The sequence below is a fragment of the Macaca mulatta genome, chromosome 11 (genome assembly GCF_049350105.2).
Source record: "Macaca mulatta isolate MMU2019108-1 chromosome 11, T2T-MMU8v2.0, whole genome shotgun sequence".
Lineage (NCBI taxonomy): Eukaryota > Metazoa > Chordata > Mammalia > Primates > Cercopithecidae > Macaca > Macaca mulatta.
The window spans coordinates 69,543,441-69,566,437 of record NC_133416.1 but is presented as its reverse complement, the minus strand read 5'-3'; the positions used below and the strand labels follow the sequence as shown (position 1 = coordinate 69,566,437).

The window sequence follows — 22,997 nt, the reverse complement described above, 5'->3', positions numbered from 1 at the left end:
TTCAAAGTTACTAAAGAAAATCATATAGAGATTAAAGACCTATGATTTTCAATCTCTCAAGTCCTTCAAAGATGACCTGTAACCTTCCACCAAGTCCACAGCATAGCTTTCTATATCCTCAATAATTATTTCGAACCTTTGGCAGTCTTACCTAGTCTCTAACCCATTAGGTTGAATAACCTTGCTACCTACCTTACAAAGCAGTTATAAGCCTGTCCAACTCTACTGCATCGCACCTGACTCTTACCCGATTTCCTCATATATCAGTGGAGGAAGTAATCTTCCTCAAATCCCAGGCCAATAATTTTTGCTCCTATGCTGTGGATCTAATTTCCTTCTGCTTCCTTGGAGACCTTCCCCCACACACAACTCCTAACCCCATCTAATCTGGCTTTTCCTACTCAGCATTTCAACAGAGATTAAGTCTTTTTCTCCTCTCCCCCCATATCACTTTTCAACTCTTGTATTTTCTCATCTATTCTCATTTTTTGACTTGTCCTTACAGTCAAGCTTCTCAAGTTTCTATTTCCCCAACTTTCACTTATACTCCAACGTAATACAACAGGTCTTCCTACTCTAATGGGCCCTCACAAATCACCAGTGACCACCTTAACAAATCCAATGGATTCATAATTTTATATATGTATTAATCCTTCAAAAAATTAACCCCTGTCATTCTTTTTTTGGGGGGGGAGGTGGGGGGACCCCTCCCAATTTTTTTACAACTTTCTCTTTTGCTTAAGTGTATTACATAGAGCTGCTCTTTGATTTCTTCTTTCACTGTTTATATTCTCCTATAATTAATATTAATAATTCCAAAATCTGCATCTCAGAGTCAGTCCTCAAGTTCTTGAATCATATTTCCAATTCCTATAAGTCCATGTCAACTTGGATTTTCCAGACATCTCAACCTTGAGTCAATCATCTCTCTCTACATTTACCCATTCTCTACTATTACTTTAATAAATTACTTCATCAGTAATTTAATTTCCCAAGCCACAAACCAGAATATTAACCTATATTCCCCGCTCCATAACATCCAGTAACCAAGCACTTCCAGAATATTTCTAACAGTCTGCCCCTCTCCTCTTCATCCTCAGAAAAGTACTTTAGTTCTGTAGCTCCCCTTCCACACTATTTTTAGTGGCATAGATTACTATGATAGCTGCTTGACTTGTACGTCTTCTTTAAGTTTTGCTTGCTTCCAAGCTGTCCTCCACTCTGCTGCCAAACATTTTAAAACCACAAATATGATCATCTCACCTCTGTTTAAAATCTTAGTGTCTGCATAAGATAATACAAATGTTTAATGTTTATATAAGGTTTTTCTACAAAGTATTTTTACATTAGTTGATGGTAAAGCAACCTTTTTCTTCCCTCCCTCCTTCCCTTCCTTCCTTTGAGACAGGGTAGAGCAACCTTTTATTTATCTTCATTTATTTATTTGTTTATTTGTTTGAGATGGTCTTACTCTTGTGCAGGCTGGAGTGCAGTGTTGTGATCACAGCTCACTGTAACCTCAAACAACTGAGCTCAAGTGATTCTCCTGCCTCAGCCTTCCAAATAGCTGGAATGATAGACAGCACCACCATACCCAGTTAATTGTAAAAAATTTTTTGTAGAGCCAGGTCTAATTTTAGGAAACCAGAGAGGCAGTAAATGGAGTTTTTTTTGTTGTTGATTTGTACATGTTTATGCTGACAATATTCAGATAAATGTTCCTGCTTAATTGCCTAATATTAAAATACATATAACCTTGTTTATTTTTTTAAATCCTACGTTGCCCAGGCTGGTTTTGAACTGCTCGCCTCAAGTGATCCTGCTGCCAGGGCCTCTCAAAGTGTGGAGATTACAGGTGTGAACCACTGTGCCCAGCCTCCTTTTTAACAGAAGGAAAAGTCAAAATTCAGAGAAGTTATATAACTTATCAAGGTCACGTAACACTACTTGGTGGGTACGCAAAGTCCTGCAGTCTAGTTTTCAGACTCTGAAGTTCAGTGTTCTTTTCATTACAACAAACTTTAAATTCCATTTATTTAACAAAGACCTAGAAATGTAACAGATGCTTGGTCAAATCATATACCACACTCCCTCTTTATGAAACAGTAAGTTCACTTTTAAAAGTGAGATAACAGAGGATATGGTAACATTATTACCAAGCTATAAATAGAGCTGGAAGGCTTATTTAGAAGATAAATTCTAACAATTTCTAATAATCCATTGTACTTATTGAGAAAATGAGTATTTTCAAAGTGGGTATCTTTAGGGTTAGAGCTTTGCCTATCAGAAACTTAGCAGAAAAAGAGTCCGAATGTTCACACGTGTGCCTATACGAGATTCATGTTTTCACATCAATTAAGATCACACACACACAAAAACACTACCGTTCTCTGAAGAAGTTTCCTAGAAATGTGGCAAACACTAAATTGTGGATGAATTTGTCATACCAATCTCAATTTGTTTTCATGATTATTTTTGTTTATATATATTCTTATCTCCTGAAATCAGACTTGAGTAGATAAATATTCTAAATTTACTATAGAAAAAGCACCACATCAAACTTCTATTTTTGACACTACTTGCTGTGAAGTCTTAGAAAAGTTACTCAGCAATAAAACCCTTCGACTGTCCATCTTAGAAATGGGAATTCATTCATTCAAAAAATACTTCAGATGAATAAAGTGGTTGGCAAAACAGTCAAGGTCCCTTTGTTCATGTAACTCAAGAGTCCAGTGGAGGAGCGAGAAAAAGTAAGCAATCAAGATACTTAGTAAAATATTGTTAAGTGCTGTGAAGGAAAAGCACAGGGAGCTATGAAAGCATATAATGAGGGCCCTATTTAGAATAAATGAAAATCTCTCTGAAAAAATAATGTTTTAGCCTCTGAATAAGAGTTACTCCAGGAAAAGTGGTAAGAAAAAGTATCTAAACTGAATGAAGATGACATGCTAAGGCCAGAAGGACTTTGGGAATTCTGAGTGTTGAAGGAACTGACTAAATGAAGGTGGAGTTTATGACAAGGTAGGGGAGAAATGGTAGATGAGACTAGAGAGTTTGACTGAGACCGAACTAAATAGTGCCTTTAATGCAATGACAAGGATTTCATCTCAAGTACGCTGAAAACCACTGAAAGATTTTTAACTGTAAAGAGATATGATTCGATTTACCACTAGGACTACCTCACCAGATTACTGGAACGATCAAATACATGTGAAATACTAAGTCAAAAACTTACATAAAGTTACATTAACATGAGTACTTCAAAAAGATCTAAATTGTATGGTGCTAAATATTCTGAAGGCATTATGATAAATAGTTTGTATTATGGTCTGGATAGAATAATTTTCAATGGCTCCGGAGAAGCTGGAGGCTTCAGAGTCAATTTTAAGACACTGTTCAAATATAGTAAAGCTACTATATGAATGTAAAAGATTTTGGAGTTGGTGGGGAGAAAGAGGAGAATTTCAAAAGTTGTTTGGTGCTTTTACACTAGAAGCAAATTTAAGAAAGATATACAAGGACCAATAAATGATTAAGAAATAGTCCCAGATACAACAGAGTATAAAAGGAATATGCGGAAATTCCAACAGCAGGATGTAGGAAACCAGAGAGGTAGTAAATGCACAGTGTTTTTGTTGTTGTTGATTTATACATGTTTATGTTGACAACTTTCAGATAAATGTTCCTGCTTAATTGCCTAATATTAAAATAAATATAACCATGTTTATTTTTTGAAATCCTATCTGCCTCTGTACAGAGTAGGTATAGGCAGTCCTTTTATAAGTAAAAAAACACACAAAAATCTCAGCCTGATCCAATGTAGCACACTTAATCTCAGAAAAATATTTATAATCATCTTGTGCAGAATGGCATAAACAATTCTGGATACTGATTCATTCTTATGACTAATTCTCTTATTTAACAAAATGCCTAAATTATATTTGAGTAGTGATAGCATAAAACAACTTTCAACACTAAAGAGGTATTGGCAGCATCTAGTACTTTAAATTATTATAAATCAGATTATTTCACTGACTTTTTTTTAAGTACCACAAATTAAGACTCAGAATTTCACGGTTTCAGTAAAACTTAAACAAATAAAACTATGAAATTCGCTCAAATTCAGTTTACCATCTCTTTATAGCTTAAATTTGAAATTCCATGCATTTCTAACCTATTTTCTGCTCCACACATTAAATCCATCACTTAGTAATAAATAATTTTTATGACCTCTTTTTAGATCCAAACTAAGACAAATAAGAAGCTCAAGAAGGAGGCCAAGTAAGATTGTTTTTAAACTATTCATCCAGAATACACATACATGATCATTAATATCTTAAATGTGTATGTCTCTCCATATTAAAGATATCTTGTAACCATGTGACATATAAGCGTGATAAGCATACATGAAGCAAGAAGGAAATGATAATAACGTTTGACTCTGATTACATAAATTCCCTCAGCTCTGTGTAACTTTTCTACACTGGAAGAATTGGGTTTGGTATTAACAATATAAAAGTAAAAAAACAGAAAAAACTAAGAAAAATTGGGACTTCCTCAAAACAAAAAGCTCTTACCATCAACTTTGCTTTTTAAAAGTATTTTGTATCATATGCAGGCATACTTTAAACTTAGAATAATAATAACAAGCATCTACATACATACCATCAAAACAAGCACCTAAAGAAAATAATTATAAATACTAATACATAGCCCCCCGTGGGTCCCTCTCTTGGCTACCCTTACTCTGATTTAGTATTTATCATTCCATGAACATTTTTATGCTTTTCTTAAATAACTGTATTTCCACAAACAATATAAATAATTTTGAGTGTTTTAAAGCATTATTTAAAGGGTATGATGTGACTATTTTTTCATTTGAAGGATTAATGTGAGTTTAGCCTCCTTTTAGGATGCCAGGTCGTTTTCATCTGCTGAAGTTGTTGTCTTACATTTCCCAGGTACTGTAAATGTGTTTTCGGTAATTAGCACACTTATCTATGTTCTTAAGATAGTGCACTGTTTATGCTTTTGGGGCATGAGATTAGGAATGGAAGAGAGATCCACGGGTTAAATGACACAAAGCATTCACTGTGCAAATACTATTATACCAGATACCTCTAAAAAATAAAGAGATGGGGTAGATTTCGAATGACAGAAGAAGGCGGGCTGCAAAAAAGAGGAGTGTGTCATTTATATGGAGTAATGAAATACAGACATATATTTAAGAATATTTACAAAACAACATTTCAACATAGTATAAACTAGTAAGAGAAGAGGGCCAAAACAAACTTGAGAAGTTGTTGGGGGACACAGTTCCAGATTTTAAAACTTACTATACAGTTACTATACTTACTATACAGTTACTATACTTACTATACAGTTATAATGTGGTACTGGTAAAAGGATACACATGTATGTCAATCAAACAGAGAATCTAGAAACAAACCCTCACTTTTACAGTTAATTGATTTTCAAGCAGGGTATCAAGACAGGGAAAGAATGATCTTTTTGACAAATAGTTTTGGGACAACTGGATAACCACATGCAAAAGAATGAAATTGAACTCCTCCCCTGACGATATACACAACAAATTAACTAAGCTGAATTACAGACTTAAATGTAAGAGCTAAAACTATAAAACTTGGAAAAGAAAATATAAGAGTAAATCCTCATGACCTTGAGTTAAGCCAAGCCTTCTTAGACATGATACCAAAAGCAAAAGTGACTAAGGAAAAAACAGACAAATTGAATTTCATTAAAATAAAAACTTCTATGTTTCAATGGGCATTACCAAGAAAGTAAAAAGAAAACCCACAGAATAGGAGAAAAAATTTGCAAATTAACTATTTGTTAAGGAACCTGTATCTAGAGAACTTTTACAAGGCAATAATAAAAAGACAAAATAACCAAATTTTTAAAGTGGGCAAAGAATCTGGACAAACATCCAAAAGACATACAAATGGCCAATAGGCATCATTACCTATGAGGAAAATGTAAATCGAAACTACAATGAGATGCTACTACACACCCACTAAGATGGCTATATAAAAAAAAAAAAGAACATAACAAGTGCTGACAAGGAGGTGAAAAAACTGGAACCCTCATACACTGCTGGTGGCAATGTAAAATTACAGCCACTTAGAAAAACAGTCTAGCAATTTCTTAAAAAGTTAAACAGAGACCTAGCAATTCCACTTACAGGTATATACACAAGAGAAATGAAAACTTGCAATGGATGTTCATAGCAGGATTATTCAAAATAAGCAAAAATTGGAAATTCAAATGTCTATCAATTGATAAATGGATATATCAAATGTGTTATATCTATACAATGGGATATGGTCACATACCACATAACAACATTTCGGTCAATTAACAGACACATTATGTCTGGCTAGGCACAGTGGCTCATGCCTATAATCCCGACACTTTGGGAGACTAAGCTGGGAGGATTGCTTGAGGCCAGGAGTTCAAGATCAGCATGGGCAACATAGCAAGACCCTCATTTCTACAAAAAAATAAAAATAAAAAAAAAGACACAGCGGTGCTTGCCTGTAGTTCTAGCTAATTGGGAGGATGAGGCAGTGGAATTGCTTAAGCCCAGGAGGTCAAGGGTAATGTGAGCCAATATCGGGCTACTGCATTTCAGTCTGGGTGACAGAGCCAGACCCTGTCTCTAAAAACAAAAAAGATTAATATTGTATTTTTATTTTACCTTTTCTGTGTTTAGATATACATATACTTACCATTACATTAGAATTGACTACAGTATGCACTACAGTAACATGTTGTACAGTTTTGTTTTTTTGCCTAGGAGCAACAGGCAATACATCCTAGGTATGTAGTAGGTAATACCATCAAGATGTGTGTAAGTACCCTCTTAAGATGTTCACACGACGAAAAAATTGCCTAATGACACATTTCTCAGAAGTTATCCTTGTCATTAAGTGACTCATGACTGTATCACTCAGCAGTAAAAATCTATAACATATTGACATATGCTCTAACATGCATGAACCTAGAAAACATTTAAGTAAAAGATGCAAAAATCACACATACTATATGATTCCATTTGTATAAAATATCCAGAATAGGCAAATATATAAAGACAGAAAATAGATTAGTAGCTGCCTAGAGCAGAGGAGTTTGGGGGAGAAATGGGAGATGACTACTAATGGGTATGAGGTTCCTTTTTGGGATGATGAAAATATTCGAAAATTGATTATGGTCATGCCTATACAACTCTGTGAGCATACTAAAACTCAGTGAATTGTCCACTTTAACTGGGCAAATTGTAAGGTATGTGAATAGCATCACAATAAAGCTGTTATATATACATATATATATATTTTAAAAGCAAAGAATGGAAGGGCCACAAATTTGGATGAAATTAGAGATGGTTTTAAAGACTGACTTTGAACTAGGTTTTGAAATAAAGTCAGTAATTAGTAAGAAGTATTGGAAACAACAGAAATGGTGTATAAAGGCCCCCAAAGCAGGAAAAAGCAAATAATTTGTAGGAAATGGGAGACACTATCTGTATCAAAACAGAGATATATTAGTTAGAAATGAGACTGCTGAGACTAGAAGGCTAAACCAAGAGGACTCAGAAAATTCTAGAGGCTCCTGATATTACTAACAAATGAAAATGGTGTTTAACAAGTATGACAAAGCTGTCATTTCTTGATTTTAATACTTTCAAGTATTTGTCTTTCAAAAAGTTGCTTCCATAATCTGGGTATGGCTCTATCACGCATAGGCAGGCAGTACAGTTAGAATTTAAAACGCAAGCTTTAAGTTAGACTTCCTGCTTTACCGCCAAGTGTTATGACCATATAAATTTAACTATCTCAGTTTCTGTACTGGTAAAATGAGAATACTACCATGTATTTCATATATGTAATATATATAGGATAAACATATTACATTATATAAGGAACCTATCTAGAGAACTTTTAAAATGCTCTCAACATAGTAAAAAGCTCTTAACATAGCAAATGAGCAATAAGTTTCTGAAAACCATAGCCACAACTATGTGGTACATATAACTACTTAGCTACACCTCTCCTGAGAATTAAAAAGTTCTTCAGCTTGAAATCCATTCAAATGTATGAATATAAATTTCCTTCTTTTTATCAAAGGCAAATCTCTTGACTAAACTGTTAAAATTTTGTCAAGCTGTAAAAACATATAGGTAAATAACAGAAATCAATCCAGATTACCAGGTCTTTTTTACCTGGAGCAAGGAACTTGATGCTCTTTTCGGTTAAGTAAGTTTGTCTCTAATGTTCTCAGGTTTTGATTTAACTAGCTCTAAACTCAGAATACCCTGGCCTCAGAGCCACCCTTGAACTTGTTTGTGAGATCTTTGACTTCTTTCACAAAGGAAGTCCTTTCTACTGGTATTTCTGCTAAATGATTTTCTCTTACGGTGGGGAATTACCACATTAATATTCGGGTCTTCTCAAAACTAAAAGGAGAATGGAAGGGACAGTTAGCATTCTTAGTTCTCCTTTCCTTGGAGGAAAAAAAGGCGTCATTACTCTCTTTCTTTTTGGAGAGCTATAACGAAACCATGTAGAATCTTAGTGATGAAAGTAGTAAAGGAAGTCTAGGCATAACTAAATGCAGGTTAATCCTACAGGGGTTTTGTTTTATATTATAATTGGAACTTATTTCCTCCTTTGTAAGGAGCCATTTTTGACCCTTCCCTAAAACAATTTTAATCTGTATCCAAAACTGAGGCTACCTACTAGGCTTATGCTAGATTTCTTGAATAGTGACTTTTGTATAAACTGGGTGATGAAATTTAAAGGATCTACATTCCCTGTTTAAACGATAAATGGGAGAAAGAGTCTAGGGAAGTGGTTTCAGAGGAATGAATATGAGACACAGAATGTGAATTACAGTGGTAAGTGAGGAAATTAAAATAAAAAGAACAAGTTAGACTGACATTACTCAGGGAAGAAAAAAGGAGTAATTGTCGAAAAATTCTATACAAGGACTAAGAAAAAAGAGAAATTCCCATGGTTTAACGAAATATTGTTTGAATTACATTCGAGTAGTGACAGCATAAAACCATTTTTAATACTAAGGATCTATTCTTAGTATTAGACAGTATCTAGTACTTTAAGTCTTTATAAATCAGGTACTTAAACCAGGTCTGAAATCATCAAAGATAAAATGAAGGGTAATAAGAGCATGTACTTTAAAGACTGCATAAGTGTAAAACATTTAAAATAGTGGCTTCGACAGACTAAGCATTTAATAAATGTCCGCTGGCAGTAAACTATGAGCAAGCTCATTTCTCTCAGATTCCTCATCTATAAGCCATATAAATATACAGTTTGGTCCTTATTGTGAGGTTCAAATCTCATAATGCACATAATCAACCTTTACCAATTGTTCTCTACCTTCCCTTTATTTCTCTACCAATATACCCAAGAGTTTCAATTCACTTTTGTCAATAATCATGGCTTATTAATAAAGTGATTTTCAGTGAAAAAAAGAAGAATCACTCTAAACTCACATCATAAGATAGGTAAATTCAAAACTAAGATAGCAAAATTGACTGTTTTATTATCAATATATCTTCCACTATCTTAATTTAAATGTTCTTTCACTTCAAAAATTCTTTAAGAGTTATCTCTAGGGAAAAATCAGTTAGTAAACATGGAACATCATAATGCATTCATATTTGCATTTTCTGCGCTGAGTGGTTCATATGGATTTAAGTCCAAGAAGAAAGCCTTATGTATTTGTGGCTTATAGTAAACCAATACCATACTTTAAAAATATAGACTAAACTCTGAAACAAAATAGCCTACAAGATTTTACTTTATGCTTGATGGGTTATTTCTGTAAAACTATGTGAAGGGGTCATATCATCTCTAATAAGAGCTTATGATTATTGATAAACAATTAAAATTCAAAAGCTCAATAGTAAATGACCTCAGATTTTTTTGTCTGAATGTACTTGTGGATCAAAATGACATTTGCTCTGTACATTCAATTATTCACCTATCAATCTTTAAGCATGTTTTAATTTCCAGAAGCAAGGTGTTAAGATTTCCTACATGTTCCATCATATCTAAACTGAACAGTCACAAGAGACAAGTGTGGGATAAAATGGTAGAATTCTGCTACTAAATATAAAATAGACTTCCTTTAAAGAGAAAAATAGGTTATTTTCTTTTTAAAGTGAATCTACTTTTTAAAAAAAATGAATCTTTAAAATAAGAGACAGAGGCTGGGCATAGGGGTTCACACCTGTAATCCCAGCTATTAATACTTGGGAGGCTGAAGTCAGAGGATTACTTGAGGTCAAGAGTTTCAAACCAGTCTAGGCAACATAGCAAGATCCCATCTCTACAAAAATTTTAAAAGTTAGCCGGGTGTGGTGGCACACACCTGTAGTTCCAGCTATTTCAGAGGCTGAGGCAAGGAGTTTGCTTGAGCCCAGGAGTTTGAAGCTACAATGGACTATGACTATGCCACTACACTCCACCCTGGGTGACAAAGCGAGATTCCGTCTCTAAAAAAATTCTTTTTAAATAAAGTAAGAGGCAATGTGGTATGGTGCTTTAAGGGCACAAACTAAAGACCTAAACTACTTGGGTTCAAATCCCAGCTATAACACTATGTGAAAACCTTTTTGAGCCTATGATTCCTATTTTGTCAAATGTGAATAACACCAATTCCCAGAATTGTGGTAATATGGTGATGAGTAAATAAGTCAATATGCATTTATAACAGTACCTGGCACCTAGTGTTTTTAAATGTAATATTACAGGTCATGACCTGACAAACTAATTTTATCTTGTTACACTTATGTAGAAGCAAAACTGTTAACTGTCACAAAACCATTTTGCAAAAAGGTCATTTAATGCCTTATACGTGCTAATAGGAAAATGGTATAATTTAGAAAAAAATAAAGCCTGAACTTTACCAAGCAGATAAATGAAATCATTGACTAGCTCTGGACCTTCCTAGCCTATTAGGGTACATTAACCCTGAACTCACTAACAGAAGTCATTTAAAAACTCACGAAAAATGCTTAAATTAAGAAAAGTTGCTTTCCTAGATTTTTAAGCATCTAAGATGTGAAACATGTCTTAAGGTCACTATCTCTGTCCTTGTTTTCACCAATTTACCAAGACTAAAAAAGTTTTTCCTTTTGGTTTCATTTCCTATAAATGATGTAGTATATACCCTACTCTGGTTGTAAACACCCAGGCACTACTAAAATTAATTTAAAAATTTCTTTAAGTATACAATAAATATTTTGAAATTCATGTTAATAGTGTTCCTTTTCATTATTAAGGGATTTGTGAATATAAGGTTATTTTCTTTTAGTTTCAAAGTTGCACAAACATAAGGGATCAAATAAAATTAAGCCTCAAAGATTTCTAAGTAAAAGTAGGAATGGACAGAAAGCTGTAAAAACTGAAATCAATGTCTCTGGCCTAAAACTTAATTGATCAGATTCTTTGGCAATTGTTGAAATGAAAATGTCATAGAGATTTTAAATGACTCTACACACAAATTACTCTGTAAAGTTACCTTAAATCTACTACAGTTATTAGGGTTTATACAAAAATGGCATGCAATGTTTTGCTAAACTGCAAAAGTTAACTACACATTGCCACTTAACATAATCACACATAAAAATTACTGAAAATGATTGGCAGATGAATAACATTTAATAAAAATGGGGGAAATGAAGCAGTGCTTTGGATGATTTGTGGTTATGTTTTATTTACTCATAATAGGCCTATTTGTTAAAAAATTTCCAGACTGGAAATTTTACAGGTAGTTCACACCTGTAATCCCAGCACTTTGGGAGGCCAACGTGGGCAGATCACTTGAGGCCAGGAGTTCGAGACCAGCCTGGGTAACATGGGGAAACCCTGTCTCTACTAAAAATACAAAACTTAGCCAGGCGTGGTGGCCTGTGCCTGTAGGCCCAGTTACTCAGGAGGCTGAGGTGGGAGGATCACTTGAACCCTGGAGGTGGTTGCAGTGAGCTGAGACCACACACCGCACTCTAGCCTGGGCAACACAGTGAGAGTGTCTCAAAAGCATTTTTTTCCAAAGAGAGAATTTTATAACCCAAATGAGCTACAAATTTTCTTTGTAACTCATTAACTACCATACTTTAAATATGTTCCTAAAATAGTCATATGTACCTTAAGCAAATTATCTTTTTGTCTCATCAGAAGAAACTACCACGTATCTGAAAATTGTTTTAAATTCATCCTAAGCTATACAATTCTAGTTCATTTATCTCTTTCCGATAGTTCCTAAACTCTAAACCTTGTTCATGGTTTTCTGATCTCTTGTTGGAATTGAAATACAGATCAACAAATATCATTTTCAGACTGCTTTACTCCTTATACAAATCAGTGCTACCTTCATGGTTTTTAAAAAGGTATTACTGGCCGGGCGCGGTGGCTCACGCCTGTAATCCCAGCACTTTGGGAGGCCGAGGCGGGCAGATCACAAGGTCAGGAGATCGAGACCACGGTGAAACCCCGTCTCTACTAAAAATACAAAAAATTAGCCGGGCGCGGTGGCGGGCGCCTGTAGTCCCAGCTACTCAGGAGGCTGAGGCAGGAGAATGGCGTAAACCCAGGAGGCGGAGCTTGCAGTGAGCCGAGATCACGCCACTGCACTCCAGCCTGGGCGACAGAGCGAGACTCCGTCTCAAAAAAAAACAAAAACAAAAAAAAAAAGGTATTACTCTCTTGTATTAATTTTGATTTACTTCTCAATATAAAGTCTAGAACCAAATACATCATAAAGTATGTTTCTCTTCATCTCACACTTGTGTAACTTATTTTCATCTCTAGAAAATCAGATTTTTGATAAAAATCACTTACTGCTTACAAATAAAGAGAAACTGCAGTACTTACACAGAATCAAGTAAATCTTTATACTTGCCTAGGTATGGACGTTAGTTACCCAAGTCACCATGAGACAGTCATTATCTGCAAAGTACTCAAGAGCTAATAAGTGAAATTTATTCACTGCGATGCATTTGACTATAACTTCAGACATCTGTATTAAACTTTCAAGAATAAACTTATGGTAAGCCCACCACTTTTTCTCAATAGCCCAGTCTTTCCTAGACAGTTACATACTATATGCCACGACAATACTCCATATGGTAAATTTCAAAGAACCTGATTCAAAGATTAAAAAAAGGTATTAAAAGGAAAAACAACTTTCTAGTGAGTTCCAAAAACATAAACTAAATTAATACATATCCTGACCAGTTCTGTACTTGTAAGTTCATCATCAAATTCATACTTATCAAATTATTCTCTCTAAAACTCTGAATCAATTTTTTGTTCTATACTACTTTGTTTTTGAACAGGTTTCACTTGCTAATTTGCAAATAAACTGGCTTACAAATAAATCAAACTGGTTTCTGCAACTCCCAGTACCTTCTTTCTCTCTCAGGTTTTTTCCTTTAAGAGAAAGTTAACGTGAGGATAAACTTGCACAATCTGCTTTTATCTAAATATGTGGTCCTCAGTTTACTTTTATTTAAAATAAAAGCACTGAAATGACTCAAATTTATGAGCCTCTTGTATTCAGTCGTGCTTTATACTTGTAATACTAGCATTTTGGGAGGCTAAGGTGAATCACTTGCAGCTAGGAGTTCAAGATCAGCATGGGCAATATAGTGAAACACAGTTTGTACCTATGGAGCTCTACACACACACGCACATATATAAAACAATTTACATTAATTTTGTCAAAAAGCAAAAATATACTCATTTGAAAATACCAAACTTTATAAAGTTAAACGCCCACAATGCACATATTGCTCCTATCATCCTGTAGTGTCAACACCAATTACTCCATATACAAAAACGTGACATTAATGAGACAATAATACTTATATTTTAACTTATAGACTTAATAGATTTCTATTTTAAGGAAATTCACTTTTTAAAATAAGGTGGTAATAGGTTGGGTGAATTAAGAATTTTTAAATGTTCTTTAACTTACAATAGTGAGCAGGGACTTATTTGTCATACCACAAGCCAAGGTAAACATGGGTGTCCTAGGAAATGTCCAATTTCCCCACAGTAATAAACATCTTACTAACATTATAATAAAAACAGTAACTTTCTTTTTTTTTTGAGATGGAGTCTCACGTTGCCCAGGTTGGAGTGCAGTGGCCGGATCTCAGCTCACTGCAACCTCTGCTTCCTAGGCTCAGGCAATCCTCCCACCTCAGCCTCCTGAGTAGCTGGGACCACAGGCGTGCCACCATGCCCAGCTAATTTTTTGTATTTTTGTAGAGACGGGGTTTTGCCGTGGTGCCCAGGCTGGTCTCGAACTTCTGAGTTCAAGTGATCCTCCCTCCTCGGCCTCCCAAAGTCCTGGGATTACAGGCGTGAGCCACCCTGCCAGGTCAAAAATAACTATTATTAAGTCACTTGAAGATTCTATTTTTTTGATACAATGAAACAAGTATATATTTACATCCTTAGGGATTTCTATCGTATACACATAGTATACAGCCTACCAAAAAAGAAAAAAGAGACTAAGACTTAGATCAAGGTTAAATTATGGTCCTAAATCTGCCACCTATTAGCTTAACTGAAAATGATCCCAGTATCACAGCCTTTTGTCAAGAGTAAAGAGCAGAAGGTAACTAAAATTTAGTATCTCATAAACATAAAATTCTTAAGATATTAAAACGAATCAAGATAAAACCTTTATAATAAAATACTGTCCATTTTACAGAAGAGACTGAGGTGCAATGATTTAAATTAACTCTCCTCAAAGTCATACTGCAAGTTGAGTGGTGAAACTGTGACATAACTCAGGTCTAAATCTTACTGCTCCTTCCACTATGCCATAGTGAAACACTCTATAAATTATATACTACTGTTATGGTAACAGTGGGAAGTGAAAATATTTTTTATTATAATGAAGAGGCACATTATCCTTCCCCAAAAATAAGGAATTTTAAATTATGTTACATATTCACATATTTAAGTTATTCTAGATGCCACTGGATATGGCCGACAAGTGTGAAAATGTCCACATACATCCTTCAGTATTATAAATATATATCCTTTGGTATTTTACAAGTTCGAATATTAGCAGTTAGTTAAGCCTCAAGTGGACTTATCAACTTTTTGCAGGCCTACGTTATTCTTCAAACAGAAGGGAAGGGCTGCACATCTAACAGAAACGCTGCCGGCTTTTATCAAGCCACCACTAAAGCACAAGACCACGTGGTCTCTCATAAGCCTAAGGTTCCCTACTCCTCTCCCTCCTTTGACAAGGAACTGGAAACTAGGGTTTCTTTCTCTTATGTGGGGCACTGACATGCCACCTGTGTAGTACAGACCGCAAACATCCTGCAGCCTGCCTCCCGGAAGACTACAAGAATCAGAATAAAAGGGAACTTGGACGCCGACAATTCTAGGAAAGGAAATGAACAGAGAAGTAAAGCCGGTGAGATCATGATAAGCCGCGGCACCGGGACCTGTCAAAACAGCGTATATGAGACTCAAACCAAACCACTATAACCTATCATTCGAGAAGGCCTGAGGTGGGAGCGGCACTACGGAAGGAAGGAGGAAGAAGAGAACCGCACGAGTCAGTGCCGCCGCCGCCGCCGCTCTCCGGACACCTTTCAGCATGCCCTGGCAAGCCACGAACCCTGACCCTCATCTAGAGTCCAACCTTTGCCCTAACATTTCAGAAGCAGCCAAAATCCTGCTACCCCGGCGGCCGCCGCCAGACCTGCCCGCACCTGTCACCAGCGAAAGACACCAGCTCGCGGCTCCCGCCCTCTTCTCCACTATCCTCGGGCAACCGCAGGCATCTCAACCCCTTTCTCTTACCAGGTGTCCCCTTTCCGGAGCGAGGTTTTGAGCAGCGTCGCGATGTCAGACCGCTGGGTGTCCAGATCCGCCGCTCCGCCTTCCGCCATCTTCTTCCACTAGCGGTAGGGGAGGTGGCAGCGACGGCGGCGGCACGCCCCAGAGCATTATGGGAATGGCGTCCCCACGGCCCCTCCCAGTCGGCCGGTCGAAACCAAAAGACACCGGGAGCGGGGGTGGTCCTCGGGACAAGAGGAGGCCCCGGGGGCGGACTAGGTGCGCGGCCATGGTCTGCTGCCCCCCATCGGTCCCCGCCCGTTCAGCATCTTGCCTCGGCCTCCTCTGGCTCGGGACAGCCAGGTTTTAGCTCTCCTCGCCGCCGAGGGCTCCGGCGCTCTCTCGCTAGAAGGATGCCACCGCCCTGTCCTCCCATCCTCGGCGTTGCCTTCCCCTCCCTCTTTCCCACTGACGCCTTGAAAACCCTTATTTGCGCATTCACTCACGCCTGGGGGTGAGGTAGGGTGGGGCGGGGGGGCGTGGGGACGGCTAAGATATGGCAGAAAATTTAGCAGCTCCGCGACTGGGCTTTTCGTTAAAAGTAGCAGAACCCAAGCTCGGTGAATACGGGCACACACAAAAAACATTCCGAAACCGAACGCTTGGTCTCCATGCCCTTCCGGGGTTCCTTCCAGCGCTCTTACTCCCATTGTAGGTGGGGACCCTTTATAGGCTCTTTGTGACGCCTCCCCAGGCACACCCAGACGACTAAGCTGCGGTGAAAAACATGTCCCAGTTCATCGGTGAACATCGAGTAGAATATGGACATTATTGAATAATGCCAGATACTAAAGGAAGAAAACGTGAGAGAAACCCTCTTCTTTATACAAGAGAGTAACATTTTCTTAGCCCCATCTTCCTGTGGTGCCGTACACCTGAAATGAAACTAGGTATGTCTTTCATTTGAAGTCAACGATTATGTTACAAAATAGAAAATCGAGTCGCTTAAAAAGCAAATGCCAAGGTCACACAGCAGGTGGAGAGGTAAGTGGAGAGGCTGGTTCAAGAGCCCACGTGCTATACAGTACAGCACACTCATTGCCTCTCCTTATGAAAGCCTGGACTAAAATGTAAACTCCTTAAGAGCTGGAACTGGGTTCATCTTTTGTTTTAACCTCTGTATACCTGGTGGTTAGCATAGTACTACTGGACATGTAAAAATCACCTAAATATTTGTTTAATAAATGAATTGTGGCAAAATTACTTAAGTATTCCCGAGCATGATGTCCAGGGGTTTGATTTTAACATACCATTTGATGTGAAAAGTCTAAAAGATGGGCCAGAATCCCTGCATCATTTCTCTTGTTTCCCCATTTTAAACCCTAACTCATTTGGTGAGAATGCAATGAAGAAGGTGTAGTTACGCTAGTAGAAAGTGATGAATCCTTCCAAGTGAAAGTAGTGTACATTCGCATTATGATTTGTGTATATCAGTATTATGATTATGATTGCTTATTTCTGCATCATAATAATATTTTGCATTATCATGCCAAGCTTGAATTGAGAGTTTTAAAACAACTTTCAGTGACTGTTATTTCTGGCTTTTCTCCTGACAGGTTAAAAGACTGAGAGTTTCTCTAACCACGGCTACCCTCTAAAAGTCACATTTCCCCCCTTTTTCCAGTCACTCTCTGAAAGAGAACAAAGTAATTTTCTGAAGGGAAGCTGCAGAATATGGAAAACATATATTAGAGCCACATGGACATAAATTCAAACCTCACTTCAACCTTTAGCTGCAAAGTTCTTACCCTTTAATCATAAAATTGAGTATAATAATACCTACCTTAAGGGATTTTTATGAAGATTAAATGAAACAATTTGTGTTTATTGCTTGGAATGTAATAGCCATTCAATGAACACTAGTATTGTTTATTGATGACAGGGTGAATTTTACAGTATGTAAACTATACCTCAAAAAAGCTATTGAAAAGAAGTGTTAGGGGTTTTGAAGGCAAAACTGTGCTCTCCTTCATTTTATAACATAACCAAGTAGCAATAAATCATTCATACCCTAATGTCCAGTTTCCCTTAAGAGAAAATGCATTTTTGAAGTGTTGACACCTACAACCTTACAGTGAAGTAAAATAATATTTTCTTCACTTGCACCATGCTCAAGGCAGTAAGTTAACTGGATATAGATGTGTACATTTAATGACCATTTGAATTATACATCAGATTTATGGAGCCATTTTGTAGACCTAACTGACTGCCATCAGAGTCAGGAAAGAGATAAAATTATAGTATTTTATTTAGCAAGCACTTACAGAGTGCCTAGCATGGTTCTAAACACTTTAAAGTACTAACTTAATTCTCACAGCAGTCACATGATATAGGTACTATTATTATTTCAAGTCTAGAGATAAGGAATTGAGGCAAGTAAGTGGCAGAACCTAAATTGAAACCAGGCAGTCTGGCTGCAGAATCTGGAAAGTTTGGGTAAACTTCTATTTTTCTATTGACCTTTATTATTTTGTTTATAGCAATCAACATTTTAGAGATCTCAGTTGATCAATTTATGGAAATTCTGCTTATTTTACTGGTGCTTCTCTCAATTATGAAGAGAAATAAGATATTGTTCATAAATTGGTTAAAGTCCACATCCCTACTGAATAATTAAATAGATAAATTGATGAGAAAAGCTACTTCACCTTAATCACAAATAATTGAATATAAATCAGGGATTATATCTGCTTATTTAGAATGAATGTCTTCACTGATGCATTCCTTAACATCTGATGAATGTACAGTTTGCTCGGTGATTGTTATTGCCTTCTCAGACTCTGTGTACCTTTCTTGTCAATTTAAAACTTAACCTAGAGAGTTGAGTATGCTGAGTACTTTAGAAATTAGACTAGATATGAACAGGCTGGACCTCTTAAAGTCACAGTTGGTTGTGAAATTAGAGATTCTCTAGGAAGGATTCCTTTATCCTTTAGTAATTCCAAACCTCTCTGCTTCCTGATGTTTAAACAATTCCTTTAAGAGAGGTTCTTTTACTCAACAATTAAGAGATGGGACTTCAAATGTAAATACTCCAGGAGAGAGTCAGGCTTAAAACTGAAGTGTCAAAGAGAGCCAGTTTTCAGCTTGGGGTGAACCAGAGAAAAAAGCACTGCATTTTGTAATACAGTTTAATGGAGGAATGTACAAAGGAGATTTCCAAGATAAGTTTTGCCTATTTCATAATTTTGTATGGGACTGGCTACATGAGCCAAAGGGAAAAATCTGCCTAAAATTTGAGTGGACTTAGCAAATCTCACACACACACACACACACACACACACACACACACACACACAATCAGCACATCCCATAAAAGAACAATGTTTGATGACCTGGCTGTCTTTGTTTCTCAATTCTTCCTGTCTTTGACATTCAGGAACCACTATTTCAGTTTTTCCTTCTCCTTGTCCTTCCTCTACAGTTATTCCCGCCCACGACCCTACCACTCCCTCATTCTTACTCACCTCTCTAAACCTTTCATTCTTTTATCTTATGTAATTGTATAATTCTCATCTCTCTTTACCAGCTCTCAGAGCAGCTAAAAGGCAGTGGAAAGGCGGGGGAGTAGTGCAAACACCAAAATAGCATGTAGTAAAGTGCTTAATCTGTTAATGATATTTTGAAACTTGGGATATGAATAAAAATTGTAAGTACCATGAGGCACTTTTGAAAGCTAAAAAAAATTACAGAGGGTCCTTATTTCAGACAAATGTTACATTCTGATAAAGACAATGATAATATAGTAAGATGAATACACTGCCTTTTACAAAGAGCCACTAAACTTGGATTTTGACTCTGGCTTAGTGCCACTTGCTAGCTGGTAACCTTGGCTAAGTTATTTATTCTCCGTGACCGTTCGTTTTCTTATTATAAAATAAAGTGATTAGATTTAGGAGGCTGAAAATCAAACACTTGCAGGGGTTAGATGCAGCTACCGTAAATGGGTGAAGCAAATCTGTTGGGGATAATAAGGAGCTGTCGGGACTCTTGAACTGTCTATCCCAATTAAAGGTCTAAATTTAAAAAATTAGAGCAAACAAAATTATATTTTCTGTCCTATAGGATCTAGAAAGTTTAATTTTAGCATGGGCATAAAGTCTACAAATTAATTAATCTAAGTTCCTACTTTATATCCTTTCTTTTTTTCTTTGAGATGGAGTCTTACTGTGTTGCTCCGGCTGGAGTGCAATGGCATGATCTGGGCTCACTGCAACCTCTGCCTCCTGGGTTCAAGCAATTCTCCTGCCTCAGCTTCCTGAGTAGCTGGGATTACAGGTACCTGCCAATATGCCTGACTAATTTTTGTATTTTTAGTAGAGACAGGGTTTCACCATGCTGGCCAGGCTGGTCTCAAACTCCCGACCTCAGGCGATCTGCCCGTCTCGACCTCCCAAAGTGCTGGGATTAAAGGCATGAGCCACTGCACCTGGTCTATCCCTTTTTTAGGAAGTACATAAAGTGTGCTAGAAAGCTGACTATACCATGAAATTTGATATCAGTCTGCCCTATAGTGGACTCTCACTACATGCTGATAGAACAAAGTTGATTTGTTCTTATTTATTTATTTATTTATTTTTTGAGACAGAGTCTCACTCTCCAGTTGCCCAGACTGGAATGCAGTGGTATGATTTCCACTCACTGCAACCTCAGCCTCCCAAGTTCAAGAGATTCTTGTGCCTCAGCCTCCTGAGTAGTTGCGATTACATGCGTGCACCATCACGCCCAGCTAATTTTTGTATTTTTAGTAGAGATGGGGTTTCACCATGTTGGTTAGGCTGGTCTCAATCTCCTAACCTCAAGTGATCCACCTGTCTCAGCCTCCCAAAGTGCTGCGATTATAGGCATGAGCCACTGCGCCCGGCCAGAACTAAATTGATTTGAATCAATAAGCAAATCAAGTATCTAACAAGTCTAGAATTATAATAAAAAAATCCTTAATAGGCATAGTATATTCTGTGGGTCCTGAATATTTAAAAATTAAATGTATGTGTATGGTAGGAAACTTTCAAGAAAGTGTTAATTTATCCCATTCAACTAAGAGTGACATAGGTCAAATCAAGGTTCATAGTAGGAAAAATCTGCCTACTTTATGTTTTCTTTACTTTCTATTTATCTACAGATTTCAAGGTTGATAAAGAACTTCTACATGAAAAATATCAAAATGTTTAAGCAGCCTCTGAAGTCTTTCTTAAGCCTCATAATAATGGATGGACTTCAGAAAGCTAAAAATCATTTCAAATATACTGATCATTTTTGAATTTCTTTACTCATTTAAAAAATATGCTGATCTTTTGTTTTAAATGGACAAGTTTAATTAAACAAAATATGTTAATGTTATGTACTTGGTCTGTTTTACTTTAAATCTGTTTCATTCAAAAGTTTAAAAATAATTATTTTACGCTCATGGATCTTGGAAATCTATACTACCAAAGTGAAGTAGAGAGTTGTTCAATGATCCAGTGATTCTGCAGCTATATAGATTCCAGAGAGATTAACTTTGTTTTCTACCAAGAGAAGCTGAATTATTCAGACTTTCTGTTTGGACAATCCTTCACTTCATTTTGGCTGAGATAGCAAAAGGATTTAAATTGCTCACAAAGACTCTTAGAACAATATGATAGCACATCTTCAAGAATATATCTATGTTTCAGGACTGATGGAAACATTAAATAGGTATTCTTTATAATGTGTTCCAGATTTCGCTAAGCAACAGGACACTATAGACCACACAGTAAATTTAGGTCAAATTAGAAGACAGCAACAATGAAGTAAGAAATGAGTCTAGTGATTTCATAAAAACATTTACCATTGATTTTTGTTTCTAGCCAGTATGCTTCTATCTAGGTCGTCTTGAACTATGTCAGTTCAAGAATTATTAGTGGCCCAAGGCTTCTATGTAATACATTGGACATGATTTCTACAACATGAGAAATTAATGAAATGTGCTGGATATAATAGTACACCTCTACAGATAATTTAATTTTCTTAATGGGAATTTATTAAGGATATAGTGAAAATAGTATGCATTTTAGACTCAAAAAGACCTATATTTGTATGCCCTACTCTGATACTAGTTCTGTGATACTGGAAACATTAGTTTTCTCATCTCTAAAATAGGGATACTAGACTTCTTTTATAGGATTCATTTAAAGGTAAACAAAATAATGAATGTGAAACTGATATTAGAGCTTAACATATAGTAGCAATGATTTATAAAATATTTGCCTCCCTCAGACCAGAGCAGCTACTAAATTTGATTTTCTAAACAAATTAGTAAGATCACAAAGTTGTTACGCAATAACATAAACAGCTGTGTTAAAATTAGTAGTGACCCATATCAAAGAAACACAATTACTAAGAGGTTAAGAAGGATAATATTTAAAGTCTAGCTTTACTCAATCTTTTGTGTGAAGGTATTCTTAGAGATAAAACAATGTACTTGGAAGCTGATTTGGAAGCTGATGGAAGAATGTGGTACAAAAAATATTTTTAAGTGCTTATGAATGTTCTGTAACCACAAACATAGATACATAACAGATCAAAGATGTATTTATAATTCAGTTGGGTCCAATCTAATCATATGAATCCTTAAAAGTAGGAGAAACTTTCCTGGCTATGGCCAGAGAGTGATATGACTATGGAAGAATGGCTTTGAAGATGGAATAAAGGGGCCATGAGCCAAGGAATATGGAAGGCTTCTCGAATTTAGAAAGAACAAGGAAATGAATTCTCTGTTAAAACCTCCAGAAAGGATCAGAGCCTTGCTAAAAGCTTGATTTTTAGCACAGTAAGATTTCTGTCAGACTTCTACAGAAATGTAAGAGACAATACTACTGTTGTCTCAGTCACTAAGTTTATGGTAATTTGTTATAGCAGTGATAAATAGTAGAACAGCCTACTTTAAGGAAGAAGAAATATCAGAAAATTTAGGACTAGGAAGTCTGATGAGAAAGTACGTTGATGGACCTATGGGACTGGGCACAAAGTATAAAGATTTTTGCATTACAAGTGAACACCAACCATAAAGGATATACCACAAAAGAGGTACTGAATAAACAGAATGACTCCAGTGGCTGGCAT

General features: G+C 36.4%; 1 protein-coding gene and 1 long non-coding RNA gene across 12 annotated transcripts in view; one reads left to right on the top strand and one right to left on the bottom strand.

Annotated features, from left to right (window-relative positions):
• The window catches only part of USP15 (ubiquitin specific peptidase 15), a 148,311-nt gene extending 132,333 nt beyond the window's left edge, over nucleotides 1–15,978 (bottom strand). For 10 of the 11 annotated variants that reach the window (XR_013400623.1, XR_013400622.1, XR_013400620.1 and 7 more), the window contains exon 1: nucleotides 15,879–15,978. Coding sequence is in view for 6 of the 11 variants with exons in the window: in XM_077953038.1 (XP_077809164.1) it covers nucleotides 15,879–15,967 (89 nt within the window). In the remaining 5 variants the exon portion in view is untranslated. 11 annotated transcript variants of the gene reach the window in all.
• Nucleotides 15,979–16,313: 335 nt separating this feature from the next.
• On the top strand, nucleotides 16,314–21,254 carry LOC114670875 (uncharacterized). Its single transcript, XR_003720680.2, has 3 exons — nucleotides 16,314–16,804; nucleotides 20,071–20,192; nucleotides 21,037–21,254. It is a non-coding gene; the product is annotated as an uncharacterized LOC114670875 (long non-coding RNA).
• The last annotated feature ends 1,743 nt before the right edge of the window (nucleotides 21,255–22,997 follow it).